This window comes from Cherax quadricarinatus, chromosome 18 (genome assembly GCF_038502225.1).
Source record: "Cherax quadricarinatus isolate ZL_2023a chromosome 18, ASM3850222v1, whole genome shotgun sequence".
Taxonomy (NCBI): Eukaryota; Metazoa; Arthropoda; class Malacostraca; order Decapoda; family Parastacidae; genus Cherax; species Cherax quadricarinatus.
In genome coordinates this window covers 47,535,259-47,558,543 of record NC_091309.1, presented here as the reverse complement: position 1 = coordinate 47,558,543, position 23,285 = coordinate 47,535,259, and the positions used below count along the sequence as shown (strand labels likewise).

The 23,285-nt window shown below is 42.6% G+C and overlaps 1 protein-coding gene across 1 annotated transcript in view; it reads left to right on the top strand.

Moving 5' to 3' along the window:
* LOC128689250 (uncharacterized) overlaps positions 1–20,887 on the top strand; it is a 553,231-nt gene extending 532,344 nt beyond the window's left edge. Inside the window, exons 8-9 of the mRNA XM_070086506.1 lie at positions 12,622–12,751; positions 20,115–20,887. Coding sequence (XP_069942607.1) covers positions 12,622–12,751; positions 20,115–20,245 — 261 coding nt within the window. The 3' untranslated portion in view covers positions 20,246–20,887. The remainder of the gene's footprint in view (positions 1–12,621; positions 12,752–20,114) is intronic.
* Positions 20,888–23,285: the final 2,398 nt, after the last annotated feature.

Here is a 23,285-nt window from a genome sequence, read left to right as displayed (position 1 = left end):
AATAGGCAGAATTTGCGATCTTGGCTTAAATAGCAACGTTCATCTTGCCATATAGGACAAGTGAAAATTTGTGTATGCAATAATTTCGTCAAAATCATTCTGAACCTAATGAAAAAAATATCTCATTGTGTTTGCTTAGTACTAAATTATTGTAAACGTATTTAAAATATATTTAGTTGAGTTAGGCTAAAATAAATTGCTTTTGTTATAATAAGGTTAGGTAAGTTTTCTAAGATTCTTTTGATGCAAAATCATGAATTTTTACATTAACATTAATGAAAAAAAATATATCTTTAAACGTATAAGATAAAATTTTAGAAAGGACTTAATTTTAAATGAGTTCTTGCTAATTGACCAGTTTTACATATTCGGCACGACATTATATATATTTATATATATATATATATATATATATAGATAAAAGACTGTTGAGTAGACTTCAGGATGTACATGTTTATAGAGGGGCCACAGATATATCAGATCACTTTCTAGTTGTAGCTACACTGAGAGTAAAAGGTAGATGGGATACAAGGAGAATAGAAGCATCAGGGAAGAGAGAGGTGAAGGTTTATAAACTAAAAGAGGAGGCAGTTAGGGTAAGATATAAACAGCTATTGGAGGATAGATGGGCTAATGAGAGCATAGGCAATGGGGTCGAAGAGGTATGGGGTAGGTTTAAAAATGTAGTGTTAGAGTGTTCAGCAGAAGTTTGTGGTTACAGGAAAGTGGGTGCAGGAGGGAAGAGGAGCGATTGGTGGAATGATGATGTAAAGAGAGTAGTAAGGGAGAAAAAGTTAGCATATGAGAAGTTTTTACAAAGTAGAAGTGATGCAAGGAGGGAAGAGTATATGGAGAAAAAGAGAGAGGTTAAGAGAGTGGTGAAGCAATGTAAAAAGAGAGCAAATGAGAGAGTGGGTGAGATGTTATCAACAAATTTTGTTGAAAATAAGAAAAAGTTTTGGAGTGAGATTAACAAGTTAAGAAAGCCTAGAGAACAAATGGATTTGTCAGTTAAAAATAGGAGAGGAGAGTTATTAAATGGAGAGTTAGAGGTATTGGGAAGATGGAAGGAATATTTTGAGGAATTGTTAAATGTTGATGAAGATAGGGAAGCTGTGATTTCGTGTATAGGGCAAGGAGGAATAACATCTTGTAGGAGTGAGGAAGAGCCAGTTGTGAGTGTGGGGGAAGTTCGTGAGGCAGTAGGTAAAATGAAAGGGGGTAAGGCAGCCGGGATTGATGGGATAAAGATAGAAATGTTAAAAGCAGGTGGGGATATAGTTTTGGAGTGGTTGGTGCAATTGTTTAATAAATGTATGGAAGAGGGTAAGGTACCTAGGGATTGGCAGAGAGCATGCATAGTTCCTTTGTATAAAGGCAAAGGGGATAAAAGAGAGTGCAAAAATTATAGGGGGATAAGTCTGTTGAGTGTACCTGGTAAAGTGTATGGTAGAGTTATAATTGAAAGAATTAAGAGTAAGACGGAGAATAGGATAGCAGATGAACAAGGAGGCTTTAGGAAAGGTAGGGGGTGTGTGGACCAGGTGTTTACAGTGAAACATATAAGTGAACAGTATTTAGATAAGGCTAAAGAGGTCTTTGTGGCATTTATGGATTTGGAAAAGGCGTATGACAGGGTGGATAGGGGGGCAATGTGGCAGATGTTGCAAGTGTATGGTGTAGGAGGTAGGTTACTGAAAGCAGTGAAGAGTTTTTACGAGGATAGTGAGGCTCAAGTTAGAGTATGTAGGAAAGAGGGAAATTTTTTCCCAGTAAAAGTAGGCCTTAGACAAGGATGTGTGATGTCACCGTGGTTGTTTAATATATTTATAGATGGGGTTGTAAGAGAAGTAAATGCGAGGGTCTTGGCAAGAGGCGTGGAGTTAAAAGATAAAGAATCACACACAAAGTGGGAGTTGTCACAGCTGCTCTTTGCTGATGACACTGTGCTCTTGGGAGATTCTGAAGAGAAGTTGCAGAGATTGGTGGATGAATTTGGTAGGGTGTGCAAAAGAAGAAAATTAAAGGTGAATACAGGAAAGAGTAAGGTTATGAGGATAACAAAAAGATTAGGTGATGAAAGATTGAATATCAGATTGGAGGGAGAGAGTATGGAGGAGGTGAACGTATTCAGATATTTGGGAGTGGACGTGTCAGCGGATGGGTCTATGAAAGATGAGGTGAATCATAGAATTGATGAGGGAAAAAGAGTGAGTGGTGCACTTAGGAGTCTGTGGAGACAAAGAACTTTGTCCTTGGAGGCAAAGAGGGGAATGTATGAGAGTATAGTTTTACCAACGCTCTTATATGGGTGTGAAGCGTGGGTGTGATGAAATGTGTGCAGCGAGGAGAAGGCTGGAGGCAGTGGAGATGTCATGTCTGAGGGCAATGTGTGGTGTGAATATAATGCAGAGAATTCGTAGTTTGGAAGTTAGGAGGAGGTGCGGGATTACCAAAACTGTTGTCCAGAGGGCTGAGGAAGGGTTGTTGAGGTGGTTCGGACATGTAGAGAGAATGGAGCGCTATATTACAACCTAGGATTTCAAATGGCCTGTTATCCCAGGTGTAATGGGAGCAAATAAACACAGTAGAAAAAGTTTAGACTTATATTATCCTTCACCAATTTATAACAGCAATATGTACACTATGTACAGTGATAAATATAGTGCACTCCACGGTAAGCAAGGCAGAAATAGAAGCCACAAGATAGCAGACCGTGCTTCAACCAGCTCTAGAATGGGAATGACAAGGGCAGACAGGAGAGCGGTATCCACATAACCTCTGCGATTGTCAATCCCACCTTCTTATTGGCTAGAACCTGGTCACTAGTTGAACGATGGGGCCCCATCATCAACTCTTAGCAACCTGGTTCGCTGGTTGGGGGAGATAGCCTGTAAATGAGGGTGTGTCCATGCGCCGAATAAAGGTTACGTACTCTTTGCATGCCACACCCCCACCCCCGAGAAGGCTCAGGATTAGGCTGCCACCTCCCAGTGGTAACCGTGCCGCCATGGCACCAAATAATGGGACCGCCTATCCTCTCCACCATCCAACTCTTAGATAGAGCTCAGCTTTCCTAGTGACCAAAAGCCAAACCCTAAACTCAGAGTGAGACAGCAGTCAGATAGGCCAACATAGGTCCAAGATACAAGCGGACGGTAGCCCGTATCCCCTCACTAAAAAAAAACCCCCACATCAGGGGATAAAAAAAAGAGCTTGAAAGGGGGGTTACCACAAATACATCCTAACCTAAATAAAATATTAAACTAGACTCTTGACAAAGAGTCTGCCAACACATTTTCTTTGCCGGCAATATAATTTATTTTTAGGTTGTAGGGCTGCAGCCTGAGCGTCCAACGCATAAGCCTTGTGTTGTGATTCTTCATGGCTTGGAGATAGACTAACGGGTTGTGATCACTGTAGACTGTGACCACCTGCGATGTCTGGCCCACATAAACATCGAAATGTTCCAAAGCCATTACCAGCGCGAGGGCTTCTTTTTCAATGGTAGAGTAAGCTCTCTGATGTGGCTGGAACTTAGCTGAAAAGTATGCGATTGGCTGCAGCTCCTTGTTCCCGATTTGTAATAGTACCGCCCCAACCCCAGACTCACAAGCATCAACCTGTAATGAAAAAGGTTTGGAGAAGTCTGGAGACAGGAGAATGGGTGCAGAGCACAATAATCTTTTTGCTTTATTAAAAGCAGTGTTACAATCTGACGTCCAATTAAAGGGAACTTTATGACTGGTAAGAGAGGTAAGAGGGGCTACAATATCTGAGAAATTCTTACAGAATCTTCTGTAAAATCCTATCATGCCTAGGAAACGTTGAAGAGATTTCCTATCATGAGGAACTGGATAATCTTTAATCGAAAGAACTTTAGCAAGTTTAGGTGCAACATTACCACTACCTACTTCATGGCCTAGAAAAGTGATAGTGGCCTGGCCAAAGGAAGATTTAGATAAATTAACTGTTAATTGGGAATTCTTAAAGGTCTCAAACAGAGCTTTAAGTCTAAGTAGGTGTTGATCCCAAGTATCAGACACCACAACAATATCATCTAGGTATGCTGCCGTGCCTTCAAGTCCTTTAATAGCCTGATGGATGAGTTTCTGGAATGAAGAGGGGGAATTTTTCATTCCGAAGGGGGTAACTGTATACTGATAATGACCTCCTGGAATCACGAAGGCAGAGATTTCCTTCGCCTTATCTGTCAAAGGTACCTGATAGTAACCTTTAAGGAGATCTAATTTGGACACAAAAGTAGCCTTACCCACAAAGTCAATTACGTCATCCAGACGAGGAAGAGGGTAAGCATCTGTGATTGTGACCTCGTTCACTTTACGGTAGTCTGTGCACATACGAAACCCTCCATCAGCCTTTTTTACTAGGATGCACGGTGAAGCCCATGGACTAGATGACTCCTCCACTAAACCATGTTCTAACAAGAAGTCTACTTCCTGCTGAAGTAGCCTTTGCTTTTCAGGATTAGCTCTGTAGGGGGAGAGTTTAATTGGTTTAGATTTTCCCACATCTACATCATGGTAACCTAACGTACATTTTTTCGGCACATCCGAAAAAATATTAGGATATGACTGTAGAAGCTCAGTTAAATTGGTTGCTTGTATTTCAGATAATCCATCCATTAACGGGCTAGGATCCTTGAGGAGGACAGAATTTGAAAGTTTAGTATTAATTTCAGAGATAGAGTGCAAAGAGTCAGAGTCGTCCTCAGAGGTAGAGGACAGAGTCATTACTGGGACTTTATCTGGTGTATGAAAGGCCTTGATTTGATTAATGTGGTAAGTTTTTGTTTTTGAGGTCTTATCAATGGGAGCTACCACATAATTTAAATCAGATAATCTACTTACTATCTGCATAGGTCCCGTAAATCTAGCTTTCAAGGTGTGGCCAGGTATAGGTTCCTGCACCAACACCTTGTCTCCTGGATGGAAGGAGCGGAATTGTGCACTTCTGTCATACCTCTGTTTCATCTTACTTTGAGCTGTCTTTAGGTTAGCCGTGGCCAACTCACGTGCCACCTGCAACCTTGAAGACGGGTTGTAGAGTGCTGAGCTTACGTCTTCTCCCATCCATCCTTCTTTGAGCACCCGAAGAGGACCTCGTACATTGTGCCCAAAGATCAGCTCAAACGGACTATACCCTGTAGACTCTTGCACCGTCTCCCGTACTGAGAACAGCAACAAAGGTAGAGATTCATCCCAATCTGTCGGAAAGTGCATGCAAAAACTTCTCATCATTGTTTTTAATGTTTGGTGGAATCTTTCCAAGGCGCCTTGGGACTGAGGGTGATAGGCAGTGGATAAGTTGTGAATTATCCCTAACCTAGTTAATACTTCCCTAAATGCTTTGGCAGTGAAGTTAGTACCTTGATCACTTTGTATAGTTTTAGGAATGCCAAAACAAGAAATGAATTTTGTTAAAGCTTTGAGAATAGCTTTAGTATTGATACTACGCATTGGGATCGCTTCAGGATATCTGGTTACTTTATCCATAATTGTAAATAAATACTGATTTCCAGACTTTGACTTAGGTAGTGGACCTACACAATCTATAATTAAATCTGCAAAAGGTTCTCCATCAGCAGGTATGGGTTGGAGAGGTGCAGGTTTAATGGAATGTCCAGGTTTTCCAACTTGCTGACATTCTCGGCAACACCTAATATGATTCTTCACATCTTTCTTTAATTTTGGCCAATAAAATTCTTTTGTGATTCTATACAAGGTTTTTGTAATTCCTAAGTGACCTCCTGATGACGTATTATGAGCTATATTTAATATCTGAGGTCTATACTTGGTTGGAACCACTAACCTGTCGTATAATTGCCGGCCCTCTTTCTCCTTACCAGTCTCAGTGCAAACCAAATAATCATTTTTAACTTCATACTTGACTGGATGACCCCAAGAGGATTTACCCATGGCTGCCTGAAAAGCGAATTTTAAAGAAGGGTCCTTTCGTTGTTCCTCCCGGAAGGACAGTCCCTCGGGCATGGAAACAGAGACATCTGGCAATCCTGCAACCTGGGAATAGGAAGGCTTGATCGGGGTCTGTTCACTTGATTTACGAGACTCCGGCCGGTGTGTCTCATAAAACAACGTGGCTATTCCGAGATCGGAGTCGTCCAAGGATAGGTCAACATTCTCCCCAGACAACCCTTGGGATGTTGCCCGAGTTATGGCCAACACTGGAGAAGCATTAATCATTATAGGTTCAGGACACGAAGTAACAGTAGTAATGTTATTACCCAGTAATAACATGGCATTTTTCATGGGAAATCCTTTTGAGATACCTACAGTCAAGTACCCAGTGTAATATTTGCACTGTACATAAATTTTATGCAAAGGAACTGAATATATAGCTCCTCCATAGGCTTCCAATAAAACTGAGGAATTCAAGGAAGTATTCTCTGAAAGGGGTAATATTCCTTCTCTGACAAGTGAGCAATATGCTCCAGTATCTCTAAAGGTATTTACTTTAGTTGGTTCTGAGTTTTCCTGAAGGGAAATAAGACTTTCGCAATAATAAGGGGCCATACCTTTTTCTACTTCTCTAGGGGACATGTTACTAGGGATATTAGAGATTTTCCCGATGGGTTGAGGTTTTTGGGGGCAGTTGGAACTGATGTGACCTACTTTATTGCACCTGAAGCAGACGACAGGCTTGCCCTTTACTCCCTGATGACGTTGCAAGTGGTGTCGTTCTGGCTGGTGCCTCTCTGGATATTGTTGTCGAGATGCTCCATAAGTAGTTTGCCTCTCCGCAGGGGGACCATATGTTGAGAAGCGTGGCTCACCAGGTGACTTGGTTGGATGACGTAGACGCTCTCCCTCCGGCTGGCACTTCATTCTCCAATGTTGTCGATCTCTGCTCACGCCAGACTGTTGAAAAGAGAGACGGGACCGCTCGGACAAGGAGCGGTTCGTTTCGAAGGTATCAGCCAACCTGGCCGCCTCCAATGCAGTGGTTAAGTCACGATCCTGCAGAAAGACACGAACCTCTGGTCCCACAGACTCCAGCAGGTTATCAATCAGAATAAGCTGCACCAGCTCCTCAAAGTTAGAGACACCACTCGCTTTATACCAGCTGGTAAAAGCTTTGGTTTGCTGTCTCACAAAGTCCACCAGGGATTGACCAAGCTGCCGCCTGTTCAATTTGAAGGTCTTACGATATTTAGCTGGGATACATGTATATGCTCCCAACACTGTGGTCTTCACTACTTGATAATCAGAGAATTCAGCGTCAGTTAATACCGACGTAAATTCCTGTGCCTTACCCAATAATGCTGTATGAACCAACGCTGCCCAGTGCTGTTCCGGCCACCTCAAGGCTCGAGCCTGATTTTCGAAGCTTTCGAAAAATTGCTCTGGTTCGGCCTCATTGAAGCGGGGAACAAGCTGTACTGCTTTTTGTAAACTGAAATCGTTTACAGAATGCGAAAACTGCCTCCTTTCTCTTTCCCTATCAAATTCTTCCCTTGCGAATGCTCTCTGTTCCCTAGTTTGCTCCAGCGTGATTTTTGCCAGCTCAAGTGCCAACGACGCTGATTCACCTCGAGACAACCCAGCTGCACCATACTGACCATTTTGCTCCGTAGGTGTATCATCTTCCTCATGCGAGAACATAAGAGTTTTTTCCCTAGCTCCCGTAGAGGGAGGAGTTTGATGTGCCATCTCTTCTTCAATAAGTATGTCAGCAATAAGTGAACGCAGTTGCGCAGCTGTGAGAGTGCGTTTATAGGGAATGCCAATGGAACGAGCAATTTGCCAACAACGCTGTAGGGACAATTTAGGTAGGTTATGCAAAGTATATGCCGACACCAGGCGTCTGACTCGTCTAGGTGGCATAAGTTATTCGCTATGCACAGTACGAATACCCCAACGTAACACGTTAATTTGCAGAACACGCTTAGCTATGCACAGTACGATTGCAGAATACGCATACAAGCAAAGCCGACTGCACACAAGATTGACCGTAGCGAAGCGAGCACACTGAACAAGCTAGTAGCGAGCTGTTGAACGATCACACAATAGCAAGGCTGATCATAAGCAACTGACACGCAAAATTTGTAAAGCGAAGCGAAACAGCAAGCTACACAATGTTCCTGCTACAAGCTTCACCCTAAGCTCAACCGTTTCTCTAAGTCCAGCTCTCGGACAGGCTACCCATATTACAACCTAGGATTTCAAATGGCCTGTTATCCCAGGTGTAATGGGAGCAAATAAACACAGTAGAAAAAGTTTAGACTTATATTATCCTTCACCAATTTATAACAGCAATATGTACACTATGTACAGTGATAAATATAGTGCACTCCACGGTAAGCAAGGCAGAAATAGAAGCCACAAGATAGCAGACCGTGCTTCAACCAGCTCTAGAATGGGAATGACAAGGGCAGACAGGAGAGCGGTATCCACATAACCTCTGCGATTGTCAATCCCACCTTCTTATTGGCTAGAACCTGGTCACTAGTTGAACGATGGGGCCCCATCATCAACTCTTAGCAACCTGGTTCGCTGGTTGGGGGAGATAGCCTGTAAATGAGGGTGTGTCCATGCGCCGAATAAAGGTTACGTACTCTTTGCATGCCACACCTACCACCCCCTATATTTGATATTCTATGTAAACATTTATTAATAAACAGAACACATTTACAGAAAAACAAATATGAATACAATGGTACAATGTATCAAAGATCATGAATTCTCCAGCTCCTCCGAGGCTGGACGTGAGCCAAGTATGCAGCAAGCATTTCCCCTCTGGATGGCTATGCTGAGGCACTGGAGCGTGAAAGTGGCTGCCCTTGGGTCCCTGGAGGTGTCGATGAGTCTGGAACCCAATTCTTTAAGGAAACGTGTGGCATTTTTTCCCCATGATCCCAAGGTCTCTGATCCCACTGGGACAAATTGATACTGTTGGCTTATGTCCCTGTACTTGTTGATCTTGTACTCCTCCCTGTGGTCAGCAGCTCCTCCCTGTCGCCCCACACTGTGATGGATATAGGTGTCAGCCAGTGTGGACACACAGGTATAGTCCCATGCTAAGAGCTTGCCATTCTTCCAAGGATAGATGGTGATCCCGTCAGGACAGTTTGCTGGCTTGTGGGTAATGTTGGCTGCTAGTGATCGGGGCTCCCTCTCGGCTGGGCATCCTGCTGTAGCAAGGGTTCTCTTAATGATGTCGTTGACCTCATTGTGTCTTGCATGCCAGCCCTTGGTTTTGGAACAGTTAAGACCATGTAGACCGTATTGGTCTGCTTGCGCTTGTGCAGCAAATACACGTATATTCTGTGTGAATTGGGGCAGCAAGGCGCAGAGCCACTGCAATACGGAGGGTCTTAGGGCCGAGTCGCGTTCCCATTGCCGATATGGGGACTATTTGGAGGAAGTCCCCGGAGTGAGGTGCGCTCACAGCCTGGAGACGGGCAATCTCCTTATCTGATGTTGCAGCTCTGAGCATGTTGGCAAGCACCTTTTCAGTGATCGGGCCATCGCAGCTTGACTGTGAGCCAGTGGTGCACTAGGGTTTGGTGCTGGAGCAGCAAGAGTCTCCCATTCAGTGATGGCACTGGGATAGCTAGGGTTTTCTATTCCTGCTGAGTCACTGAGGGTATCAGGAAGAATTTGTCTTATCAACTCGTTTGATGCTATGGAAGAGAATAGGAAAGCTGGTAGAGCATTCTGGGAGGATCTGCGTACTCCTAGCCCTCCAAGCCTGACCGGAAGTGAGGCTTGCAACCACTGTCCATCTTCAAGGGAAAGATTCAATACACACTCTAGCATGGTCTTAAGGAGAGAGTCATATTCCATGAGTTTTGGACTGCTGAAGGCTGGGGAGCATCTCAGAAAGTAGGTAAGTTTTGGGATTGACAGGCACCTGGTGAGTAGGTAGAAGGCATCGTGTGTGTGTCAGTGTCTTTCGTCCTGCTTTCCATCGTCCGGAGGTCTGAGACTTTTTTTCTAGGATCAGATTGATGGCATTGTACCCAAGAGGAGCACCAAGGAGAGTGCAATTGGCTGGATCAATGGCTCGTGCTCCTGGTAAAACGGCACTAATATTCTGGATCATCTGTTGATTGGTAGAAACTATTTCACATTTGGTGGGGTTTAAAGAAAGGCCCAGGCTTTCTCCGATGTTTTTAATTTTACTGATGTCCTCTAGGAGAGATTCTGTTGTGCCAGCTAGGGTACCGTCGTCCTTGAACCAGATATTTAGCTCGCTGGAGTGTGCTTCTGTGACTTCCTTGATGACCAAACAGAACAAAGGGGGCGAGAGAGTCCCCCCTGTTGCACGCCCTAACATGAGCCAATTTCATTGTCCCCAAACAATAGTTTGGAAGGGAAGGGAAGTTTCTATAAACTGTTTGGAGAGCAGCATCCCTTCTGGCTGAGTTGAAAGCGTTGGCAAAGTCCAATTTGACCAAGGCTTTTTCATCAGACATGTTTTTGATATATACTCGTCCTGCATGGGCAGCTGCTTCACAGCCCTGTTGAACGCCGAAACCGAGCCGAGTTGGTTTCAGGATTGCAGCCTCTTGACTCACCCTTCTTACTGCAGCCTTGGCGACTAGGCGTCGAAGGGCGTTACACACTGCATTGGGCCTGATTCCGCCATCCTTTTTCCGGAGGGCACACAATGAGGCACCAAAGAAAAGGGGTCTGATGGCCTCTGGGACACTGCCAACCAGGCACAGGTTGGAAAATTTGGTGAGTTCAGACAGCAGCCTCTCTGAAACCTCACCAAATGCTGGATTGAGTATTTGTTTTAAGTGTTGAGGCCTTAAACCGGTAAAACCTCCTGCTGAGCCCTGTGGAAATGACATAGCAGCTTTATACACATCAGCATCCTGTAAGGTTAGATGTTTTTCACCTGCTGCAATGTCAAGGAGGTCAATGTTGGTACTGGGAGCCCTGGGAGGATGTTTGTCCTTCAGAGCTTGCGCCGTGCTGACGTCCTTGGGAGCGTCAGCACATACACACACATATATATATATATATATATATATATATATATATATATATATATATATATATATATATAAACACTGATCTCTGGCTGAAAGGAGACTCGAACTTACGAACCTTGGAACAAGGTACGCAGTGCTTTACCAATCTACCCACACTGGACCAATACCTTGGAGTCCAGCTTGTGCTAGACTTTGATCCAAGGCAGCCAGCTTTAAGGGAGAAGGCTTACAGCTTTTCATCTCATCCCCTGCATGCATCAGCCTTACTAGAGATATTAACAATGCAAGGAATTCGCAAGAGCAGGCGAAATTTACACAAACACTGATCTCTGCCTGAAAGGAGACTCGAACCTACGAACCTTGGAACAAGGTACGCAGTGACACCTTGCCTTTGTGGGAATCGGCCAGTGCGTTAAAAAAAATAATTATATATATATATATATATATATATATATATATATATATATATATATATATATATATATATATATATATATATATATATAAATAATCTACAACATATCGGTCATCTCCCACCGAGGCAGGGTGACCCAAAAAGAAAGAAAATCCCCAAAAAGAAAATACTTTCATCATCACTCAACACTTTCACCTCACTCATAAGTACTGTCTTCTCAGAGGTAGTCAGATACGACAGTTTAATAGGCATCTTCCAAACTGCCAATATCCCAAACCTCTCATTTAATGTGCAGGCATTGTAGTTCCCATTTCCAGGACTCAAGTCCGGCTAACAGGTTTCCCTGAATCTTTTCACGAATTATCCTACTCACACTCCAACAGCTCGTCATGTCCCAGAAACCATTTGTCTCCAGACATTCCTAACATGCTCACACATGTTTGCTGGAAGTCCAAGGCCCTCGCCCACAAAACCTCCTTTACTCCCTTCCTCCAACTTTTTCGAAGACGACCCTACCCTGCCTTCCTTCCCCTACAGATTTATACACTCTTCATGTCATTCTACTTTCATCCATTCTCTCTAAATGACCAAACCACCTCAACAGCCCCTCTTCAGCCCTCTAATACTTTAACTCCACACCTCCTCCAGATTTTCACACTCAGAATTCTTTGCATAATATTTACACCACACATTGCCCTTAGACAGGACATCACCACATCCAACCGTCTGCTCGCTGCAGCATTCACAACCCAAGCTTCACACCCATATAAGAGTGTTGGTACCACTAAACTTCCATATATTCCCTTCTTTGCCTCCATAGATAACGTTTTTTTTTGTCTCCACAGATACCTCAGTGCACCACTCACCTTTTTCCTTCATCAATTCTATGGTTAACCTCATCTTTCATAAACCCAAATATCTGAAAACTTTCACTTCTTCCATACTCCATCTCTGCAAGTGATATCCAATTTTTCTTTATCTAAATCATTTGATACCCTCATCACCTTACTCTGTTTGGCTGAAGAAGCCACTGGCTGGGTTAATGCTTTCACAACATATTCAAAAATATTGCACAAACGTCTCATTCGTCTTCCACCAAGTTTGAATCTCAGAAATGATGAAACGCATTCACAATCATTTGTTCAATCACTGTCTTATCAGAAGTTAATACAGCTAAAATAGTTAATAATTCACTGACCATAAGTAACCTTGTGTCCTACAGACAGAGAAGTCATCGAGGAAGACGGTGAGCAAGTTGATGCTGTCAGCGGTGGAGCTGACAGACACTGGAGAATACACTTGCAGTCCTACTGACCTTCAACCTGCCGTCGTCACAGTGCACGTGCAGGATGGTACGTCTGGGTACGCTACAGTAATAAGGGGCAGGGCTAGGGTTAGTCTGGGTAGGTCTTAGTAATAGTTTAGTAGTACCACTACCGTGAATATCGTCTAATAACTACTATCTCCTGTTTTTCATGTCAACACTGTCTATGTAGTTCTCTGTTTATTGCAACATCATGACTCTGTGGCTCATCTGGGTGCCTAATATGAAACAATAACCTGTGTTCTGGTTACATGTCTGGTTGCATGTCTGTTGCATGCCTGGTTGATCAGACCCTGATCCACCGTGAGGCCTGGTCTCAGACCCAGCCGCGGGGGCTTTGACCCCCGAAACCCTCTCCAGGTAACTCCAGGTAAGATCACATCTGTGTTGACTTTGTTTATGCTTCTCATTATCATTATTAACGTTCTGGTGGGAGAACTATCAGATCAGATGTAAGTAAAGTGATGATAAGCCTAATTTAAGAACCCTTCAAGGGAAATGTTTCCCCAACCGGTGGCTTCCTCAGTCCAATACTGAGAAGAATGGTTAAAGATTGGAAGGAGTTTGAATTAATCAGTCCCTTAGCTTGGAGTCGATGTGATCAGTCCAACGCAGCATATGAACACTCAACAACATATTGGGATCTTGATTCAGGAAATTCTAAGCTTTTCTAAACTATTGGCATGACCTACTTCCACCTGTGAATTTTTCCCCAGTGACACCACCTACAACTACTTCACCTTACCTGTCTGCAGTATATAAGCCCCTTCTCCACGCACACCAAGATTGATAGACTGATCTCATCGACTCCAGGCTGAGGGACTGATAACTTGAAAAGTCTTCCGATCTTCAACTAATCTTCTCTGTATTGGTCTGAAGAAGCTACTAGTTAGCAAACGTTTCCAGAATAAAGATACCCAAGTGTTGCACAGGTGTCTAATTCGCTGTAGTACTGTGTATGTAGTGATTACATGACGTCTAGTTCTTTCTCCTCCCGTGACATTAATACTGGTATTTTTTTTGTTTTGTTTTGTAGCACAGGAATTAATATTCATCTCATAATCGATCCTACTGATATCTTTGCGTTTTATTATCTGAGACAGTTAAACACCAACATTAACTACTCAAGAATGGGTCGCATATTTATGATAGAATGTTTTCATAAAGTCTTCTCTAAGCTTCTCGCTTGCAAATTCAGTCTGTGCTACTAATTTTATTCTTTTTATATATGCGCATCAAAAGAAGGGTTTGGGGGTAATTGCTATTCATTTTTTCTCTGTTTTCGTGTGTTTTCCTCCAATCCTCAAATAGAACTCCATTTTCCACGTTTATATTTTTACTCTGAATTGAATTCAATTTTGCTAACTCAGTTTAAATTATCTCTGACATATATTGCTACTGCGCCATCCTTCCAATTAAGTCTGTCGGTGTGGAACAATATATATCCTTCCATGTAGCATTCAGAAGGAAATTCTCTGTCTTTCAGGTTGAACCAGGTTTCTGTTATAGCAAAATATCTATGCTTCCTGCACATACAGTTAAGCTGAGTTCGTCTATCTTTTTTTTTATACTCCTACTGTTAGTATAGTAAACCTTTAGGGAATTTGTCATTCACTTTCCTCTTCTGTCTTTTGAACATATCCTTGAGGCATCCAACATACTGTAATCTAGTTATTTCCCACATGCACCCATACCTCTATTGTCTATCATTTTAAAGTCGTAGAAAGTCAGCAATGGCGCCCTCGACAGAGTTGGCTAATGCTACCACCTCTGCCCTAGACAGATGCACCCCATCCTTTGCTTTCGTATTATGTTTGCCATAAAAATTTTTTCAATTGACAGTAAATATCGCAAGTTCTCTGCAGCACCTGTCTAGACAGCAATTTACATCAATTGCCATAGACATATATTCATTGCCTGCTTCTCTTATAGGCAAAATACTACATATGATTGGGCCCCTCCCTTAGACTTAATTAAATCTATAGGTATCCTGTATATATCTAGTAGATCCTTTCTCCTGCCCCTCGCAGTATCATTTCCATTAGCAGTGAGGCAGATAATAAGCTTGTTCCCATTACTCAGTTTCGTCAGAGTCAGGATAACATTTAAGTGTTTTTCCTGTGTTGTCGTAAGTTGCTATGTTCCTTGTAAAGAGTTACCCTACATGTTATATTATTCTAGACTAATTTGACTGTAATAGAGCTCATTAGCAATATCTTCATTTCCTAACATCATCTGAATCAGATAAGTATACACATCCATCATGTATGGTGTACTCGACACACAAAGTCTCCAACATTATGAATTAAAATCAAAATTCTAATTGTTACAAGATCTTTAAAACAAAATTATCTATCATGGAATACTGGAAGATGAATTTATATACCCTCTTCCAGTTTTCCAGAAGAACAGAAATAGAACAGAGAACAGAAACTTTCTACAGAATGACTGAGAAATTTACTAATTAAAAAAATAATGTTTATGGGAATTATTATATACTAGAATGCAATTAACAGATTTTCTGGAATCATAGATTCTTACATGCATCTCAGTGTATAAATTAATATTAATGTATGTTTAATGTCTCTTAATTAACAGTACCATCTAACACCTTACTGTGTACATCAAAGTACTGTATAGTACTAAAATAATTAATATATGGAAACTGTGTATGGGGAAACTTTACACAGACTGTGACTTACACAATCGACAGCCCCTTAAATAAATTAACCTCAGTCATCAGAGGCATAAAGCCACACCTCTTGAACAAGGAAGTGATTAGTTCACCAAAGAGCAATATGCACATAGCAGCAGTAAGCATCACAGTGATCAACAAGGAAGAGTGAGAAGAAAACACTGACAAAGTGGGGAAATCATTATAACCTTCAACAAAGTGAAAAACTCCCAAATTATTGAATCTGAGTTTAGCAACTTCCAAATTCTGACTGTGTATAGAAAGTTAAAATAAGAGTTAGACTCTGAACCTTTATTAAATTAGTCTCTCTCAATACACAGTAACAAAATATAAAATATATCTCTTGGAACTTAGGTCTGTAAAAAAAAAACAAGATGCATGTCTCAACTGACCAAGATACAACAAAATGAGTCAATATAAGTACAAAGGAACACAGATCCTGCAGATGGTGGGAGGAGCGAGGTGTTGCCCCTCTAGTGGCGGGCAAGTGAACAGGGTAGCAATGAGAACCTCGAAATTGTCATAAACAGAAAGAGAAGAGAAATAACATACTCCCTAACCATGTTGCCAAATATAATTATATATAATATTAAGTGCAAAGGTGAAGCGCATAATATGTGTGCATATTTCATCAGGAGACAGCTCATTCTGGCATCAATTAGTATCGGGGTTCTTAACCATATAAAGGCGGTTAAGAACTCGATCTGTGAACAGTTTAAAATTTAAAAAAAATGTAAGATTAGAGTAAACTATCAATGTTATCAATATTTACTTACGGACTGAAAAAATTACCTAGTTTAGTAAGAACTTTCTTATTTACTCCAAAGGTTTAAAAAGTCAAGGTTTAGGAAGTTTTCCACAAGGCGAACTTTGTAAACCTTGAGGATTTCCTTAGTGAAGATGGTAAATCAGTCTACAGTAATACTTCAAGAAGTCAAGAACCATTGAGAAGTCCTAAGTATAAATTTTCTTAGCATGGAATCTGTGCGAATCATGGAAACCTTTCTCGTTTGATATATCAACGATGAGTGACGATTCAGTAAAGGATGATTTTATTGATTCTCAAGAAAACCCAAAACTGCTTGATATCCAGCCCAGTCTTTTCGAAATTGGGCTGGATATCAAGCAGTTTTGGTGTGAGCAGATCCCAGCTTACCTCAGCTTGGTGATGACAACAATGAAAGTTTGGGTTCCCTCCACAACTATTTATCTCTGCGAAACAAGATTCTCTACAATGAGATCATTGTGGAGAAACTGACTTGATGTGTCAGATGACATGTGAGTAACATTATCAGTAACTACACCTCGATTCCTTGCTTTAATTGAACAAAAGCAGTTGCAAAAATCTCACTAGTTACAGCTAGCTTTTGTATTTGTGATTTGCCGTTTTTCTATAAATAAATATAATATAATCCTTACGATTTTCTTGCAGCTGCTCTGTTGCTAGTAATCCATATGTAAAGTAACACCAAGCTATTGACATCTTTTGAAGTCATATTGATACCTAATAGGACTCCTGTTGGTAATGATTTCGACAGTCTGGTGAATGGGGTATGGAGAATATATTGGGAGTCTGTAATCGTAAAAAGGATAAGAATCCTTGCAGTGAAGACCAGAAGCAGCTGTTTCCTTGTTACAGGAGACAGCTGCTTCTGGCCTTCACTGCTGCCACAGGACACAACTGATTCTGGCCTGCACAAGTGCTACTGGATACAGATGTTTCTGGTCTCCACTAGCACTACTGGAATTAGTTGGTTCTGGCCCTCAACTATTGTCACAAGATAGAGAACTGGTTCTGGCATTCATCACTGCAACTGGAAACAGCTGCTTTTGGGCTCTGCTAATGCCACTATTACAACCCATGATTCCAAATGGCCTGTTACCCCGGGTGTAATGGGAGCAAATAAACACAGTAGAAAAAGTTTAGACTTATATTATCCTTCACCAATTTATAACAGCAATATGTACACTATGTACAGTGATAAGTATAGTGCACTCCACGGTAAGCAAAGCAGAAATAGAAGCCACAAGATAGCAGACCGTGCTTCAACCAGCTCTAGAATGGGAATGACAAGGGCAGACAGGAGAGTGGTACCCACATAACCTCTGCGATTGCCAAAACCATCTTCTTATTGGCTAGAACCTGGTCACTAGTTGAACGACGGGGCCCCATCATCAACTCTTAGCAACCTGGTTCGCTGGTTGGGGGAGATAGCCTGTAAATGAGGGTGTGTACATGCTACGAATAAAGGTTACGTACTCTTTGCATGCCACAGCCACAGAAATCAGTTGCTTCTAATCTTCACTAGTGCAACACCAGACAGCTTTTTTGTAATTTACAATAGTTTCACACGAAACTGTTGCCTCTGATTTCCAGTAGTGCCACAGAAGACAGCTGCTTCTGGCTTCAACTAGTTCCACAGTAGGGAGCTCTTTAAAGACCTCACTAACGCCAGAGGTAACAGCCGTGCCTATCCTCCGATAGCACCACAGGAGGGAGTTGCCTCTGGACTTTACTAGCGACAGATTAAGCAGCCTCTTCCTTCCTCAACGCATGGCGCAGGAAGATGTTTCTGGCCTTCATTACTGCTAGAGGAGGCAGTTGATTCAGGACTCCCAAAGATGACAACTTTTTCTGGCCTCCACTATTGCCTCAGAGCCCCTCAAGGGTGAGGGATTCTTGATTTGGAGAATTGGATCTGTGTTCCAGTTCCTTGAATAATGCCTGAATGCCTTCCATCATCGCTTCCCCCACAGGCACTGTATAATCTATGCGGGTTTAGCGCTCCCCATAATAATACCTCATGCAAAAGTTGCTTCTGACGTCCTCTAGTGCCAGAGAGGACATCTGTTTATTGTCTCCCCTTGGACAACAGGAGATAAATGCTTCAGTCCTCCTCTAGTGTCAAAGGTGGCTGCTGCGTCTGACCTCCACTAGTGACATAGAAGACTGCTTCTTTTGGCTTTTGCTGGTGCCTCAGCAGAGATCTATTTCTGTTCTGCATTATTGCCACAGGAGATAATCTTCTGTCCTCCACTCACGCCGTAGGAGATGGTTGTTTCTGGTCTCCATTAGTGTCACTGGAGACAGATGCTTGTGGCTTTTACTAGTGCCACAGGAGACAGCTGCTTCTCTACTTCGCTAGGGCAACAGGAGAGAGCTATTTCTGCCCTCCAATAGGACAGGAGACAGCCGTTTCTGTACTCTATTAGTGCAACAGGCGACGGTTGCTTCTTACTTCCACTAGAGCCACTCGAGACAGCTGCTTCTGGCCTCCACTGTCACTGTAAACAGCAGCTTCTAGCCTCTACCATTACCACAGGAGAGAACTGTTATTCAAATTCAAAGTTTATTCTGTATAAGGATTACAATGTTAAATTTACAGAATTTGGTTATTGTGTGGTTTACATGTAGTTAAATAATGATTACAGAGTGTACCACTAGAACACCTAGCATGGCTAGGCATATTGGCTTCCACTAGCGTCACTAGAGATACCTTATCCTGGCTTTCACTACTGCTAATGAATATAGATGTCTGTTTACACTACTAGTGCTACTAGACAGCTTTTCTGGTCTCCACTGCTGCTACTGGAGACAGCTGCTTTTGGCCTCCATTAGTGTCACTGCAGACAGTTCGTCCTGGCCTCAACTAAGGCCTCTGGAGACAATTACATCTAGGCTACTAGGGCTGCTGGAGAAGGATGGGTATGGCCTCCAGTAGTGCCACTGGGCATAGCTTGCTCAAGCCTCCACTAGTGATAAAAGAAACAGGTGTTTCTGGTATCCACTAGTGTCACACGTGACTGCTGCTTCTGGTTTCCAATAGTCCCACTGGAGGAAACTTGTCCCTAGTTTCTCTAGTTCCTAAGAAACAGCTGTTTTTGGCCTCTATTTGTACCCCATAAGAAAGCTAATTTGGGCCTTTACTAGTGCCATTGGAGACAGCTGCTTCTGGTTTCCCCTAGTGCCCCAAACGACAGCTACTTCAGGCCTCTACTAGTGCCACATAAGGCGCAATTCTAAGACCTTCACTAGCATCACAGGAGAGCTTCATTCTGCTTTCGCTAGTACCACAGCAAGCAGTTCTTTAAGACCTACACTAGTGCTATGGGTGACAGTTGCTTTATTAGTGCTACAGGTAACAGTTGCTTCTGAGAGGGGCAACAATTGCTACTCTTCTCCGTTACTGACACAGGAGACAGCGGCTTCTGTCCTCCACTAGTGCTACTGGATACTGGTTGTCGTCATACAAGTTGCTCAGTTTAATCACACTTCCCTCTAGAAACTGTAAATAATATTAGTTTACTGAGGTTTGAAAAAAGTAACACGTGACACGTCATTCCATGATGGCCAGGCGGTGACGTAATAGAGGATTCTTTCCAGAGCTGGGATATAAATTATGTTTTTGTATTTGTTGGAAAATGGGAAGCTACTTGTGGTCATTATGCGAACTGTAAATAGGAACTACTTAATTTCCAACCCAGGAAGAGGAGGGTAGCTCTAATTCCTCTGACCGAGAGCCCTTCACAAGCAGCAACTCATTCTGAAGGTTATATTAATTACACAAAATACTACTAACAAGAGGTAAGATGTGCAGGTTAGCTGTGTACTGTTCCAGTCACGGTATTGTGCCTTTTCATTCTTGGTATCACCAGTTTAGTCCCTCAGTTACTTACATATATCTTCTTAAAACAGGTCAGATCCAACAGCCTGTGAAGCAGGGTCCCGGGCGGAGTTCAGCTTCCCTCAACACCTCTCTTAGCAGCGATCTCACTGCAGTGTCCGTGAGGATTCTGGCCTCCATCCTGTGTAGCATTTTCACCTGAGTACCAACGCGAGACAGCAGCTGCAGGACAGCACGGGACAGCAATTACAGGACATTTTAACTTTATCTGCAGGACAGGAGCTGCATGTGGTGGAGCTGTGTACAGGGTGAGTTAGGGTGACCACATTACACCGTGGAATATTACACAGATGGTGAAGAGCAATGTGGACTCTGAAAAACATTGAGTTTTAAAGTGAGACGGAACAGTTACATTGCAAAGTGACTGAAGAAGTTTGAAATAAAAAAAAATGGAGAAGGGAGTCACAGTTTTTGAGTGCCATGGAGGCCCTCATGACATTGGTAAAGACTAATTGGCACCCAAGTTCCACCGTCTCCTAATAACATGCTCATTTTTCCACTATAATCTACCTTGTTCATAATTACTGTCACATTTGCTTTGTCTGCTTCGTAAGGTGAAGTCCAGGATCTTTCCTTAATTCATGATACAACTAAAAGCTCCTAGATTTAACCTTATGAAACAGACAAAGCGAATGCGATAGTAATTATGGACAAGGTAGATTATAGTGGAAAATTTAACATGTCATTATAAGACAGGTAACATACGTGCCTCTTACCAAACTCACTCTTACAGACTACATTAACTCAAGAGTCCTTTTGTTAATTAAAATAAACTTAAAGGAAAGTTAAAGTTTCTTTAACCTTAAATTTGATTCACGAAATCGTAATGACACGATTGTAAACAAACCAAACCATGGGCGGGGATAGACTCACTGATCGCGGGTTCTGTCCCCGCCCGTGGTATGGTGTCTTAAATTTGAGGTTTGACGAAGAGCTGGAGTGTTTCTGCCTCGCCTCACACTTCACCATTATTACAGAAACCAAAATATATTATATTTTTTTCCATTGCCAAAGTTTGTGATGTCTAAGTGTAGAGAAACAAGATATATTTGTACGACATTAGGAAAGTGTGGGAAGGGAAACCGCTGTCAGCCAGAAGCCAAATCCTGCAGAAGGATCAGCTGCTGCAGGTGAATTAGATACTGAGGAAAAGTTACATGCAATACAACTTGCTGGCCATGACACCATAATGCATTAGTACAGTCTAAGTGTTAGTACTTCACGAATTCAAGGTTACAGAAAATCATACTGTATATTTTCACTTAGTTTATAATGTGCTACAGCCAGACACGTCAGTAAGTTGTGGCACTTTCTTGTTAGCACCAGACATGTCCACAGGTTGTGGCACTTTCTTGTTAGCACCAGACATGTCCAAAGGTTGTGGTACTTTCTTTTTAGCACCAGACATGTCCACAGGTTGTGGCACTTTCTTGTTAGCACCAGACATGTCCACAGGTTGTGGCACTTTCTAGTTTTGTAGATGAATGGTTCAGAGAACCGACATGTTGATAAATTAGACACATGTGCAACTCTTGGGTATCTTTATAGAGGAAACGTTTCGCCACACAGTGGCTTCATCAGTCCATACGTAGGAGAAACTTGAAGAACAGGAGAAGAATGAGGTAATCAGTCCCTCAACCTTGAGTCGATGTGTTCAGTCCATCAATCTTGAATAGAATACGGCATATCAGCGGAGAAGCAGCTTATAAACCGTATGGCAGGAGAGGTGCAGCAGTCATAGGTCGTGTAACATTTGTTCAATGTGGAAGTAGGTCGTGCCCAAGAATTAGGCAAGCGAAGAATTCCTAAGTATTAAGATCCCAAGAAGTTGCACATGTGTCTAACTTTCTAGTTACCACCTGACTTGACCAAATATAAGTTGTGACTCTTTGATTTCCTCTAAACTCTACGACTAGTGGCGCTCTTGTTAAAAAAACTTATATTTAAAAACTTCTGGCACATTCTGGTTACCACCAGATATATCCACAGGTTGTGACTCTCTGGTTGCCACCAGATATATCCACAGGTTGTGACTCTCTGGTTACCACCAGATATATCCACAGGTTGTGACTCTCTGGTTACCACCAGATATATCCACAGGTTGTGACTCTCTGGTTGCCACCAGATATATCCACAGGTTGTGACTCTCTGGTTGCCACCAGATATATCCACAGGTTGTGACTCTCTGGTTACCACCAGATATATCCACAGGTTGTGACTCTCTGGTTGCCACCAGATATATCCACAGGTTGTGACACTCTGGTTACCACCAGATATATCCACAGGTTGTGACTCTCTGGTTACCACCAGATATATCCACAGGTTGTGACTCTCTGGTTACCACCAGATATATCCACAGGTTGTGACTCTCTGGTTGCCACCAGATATATCCACAGGTTGTGACTCTCTGGTTGCCACCAGATATATCCACAGGTTGTGACTCTCTGGTTGCCACCAGATATATCCACAGGTTGTGACTCTCTGGTTACCACCAGATATATCCACAGGTTGTGACTCTCTGGTTGCCACCAGATATATCCACAGGTTGTGACTCTCTGGTTGCCACCAGATATATCCACAGGTTGTGACTCTCTGGTTGCCACCAGATATATCCACAGGTTGTGACTCTCTGGTTGCCACCAGATAAAATCCACAGGTTGTGACGCTCTGGTTGCCACCAGATATATCCGCAGGTTGTGATTCTCTGGTTGCCACCAGATATATCCACAGGTTGTGACTGGTTGCCACCAGATATATCCACAGGTTGTGACTGGTTGCCACCAGATATATCCACAGGTTGTGACTGGTTGCCACCAGATATATCCACAGGTTGTGACTGGTTGCCACCAGATATATCCACAGGTTGTGACTGGTTGCCACCAGATATATCCACAGGTTGTGGCTGGTTGCCACCAGATATATCCACAGGTTGTGACTGGTTGCCACCAGATATATCCACAGGTTGTGACTCTCTGGTTGCCACCAGATATATCCACAGGTTGTGACTCTCTGGTTGCCACCAGTTGTATCCACAGGTTGTGACTCTCTGGCTGCCACCAGATATATCCACAGGTTGTGACTCTCTGGTTGCCACCAGATATATCCACAGGTTGTGACTCTCTGGTTACCACCAGATATATCCACAGGTTGTGACTCTCTGGTTGCCACCAGATATATCCACA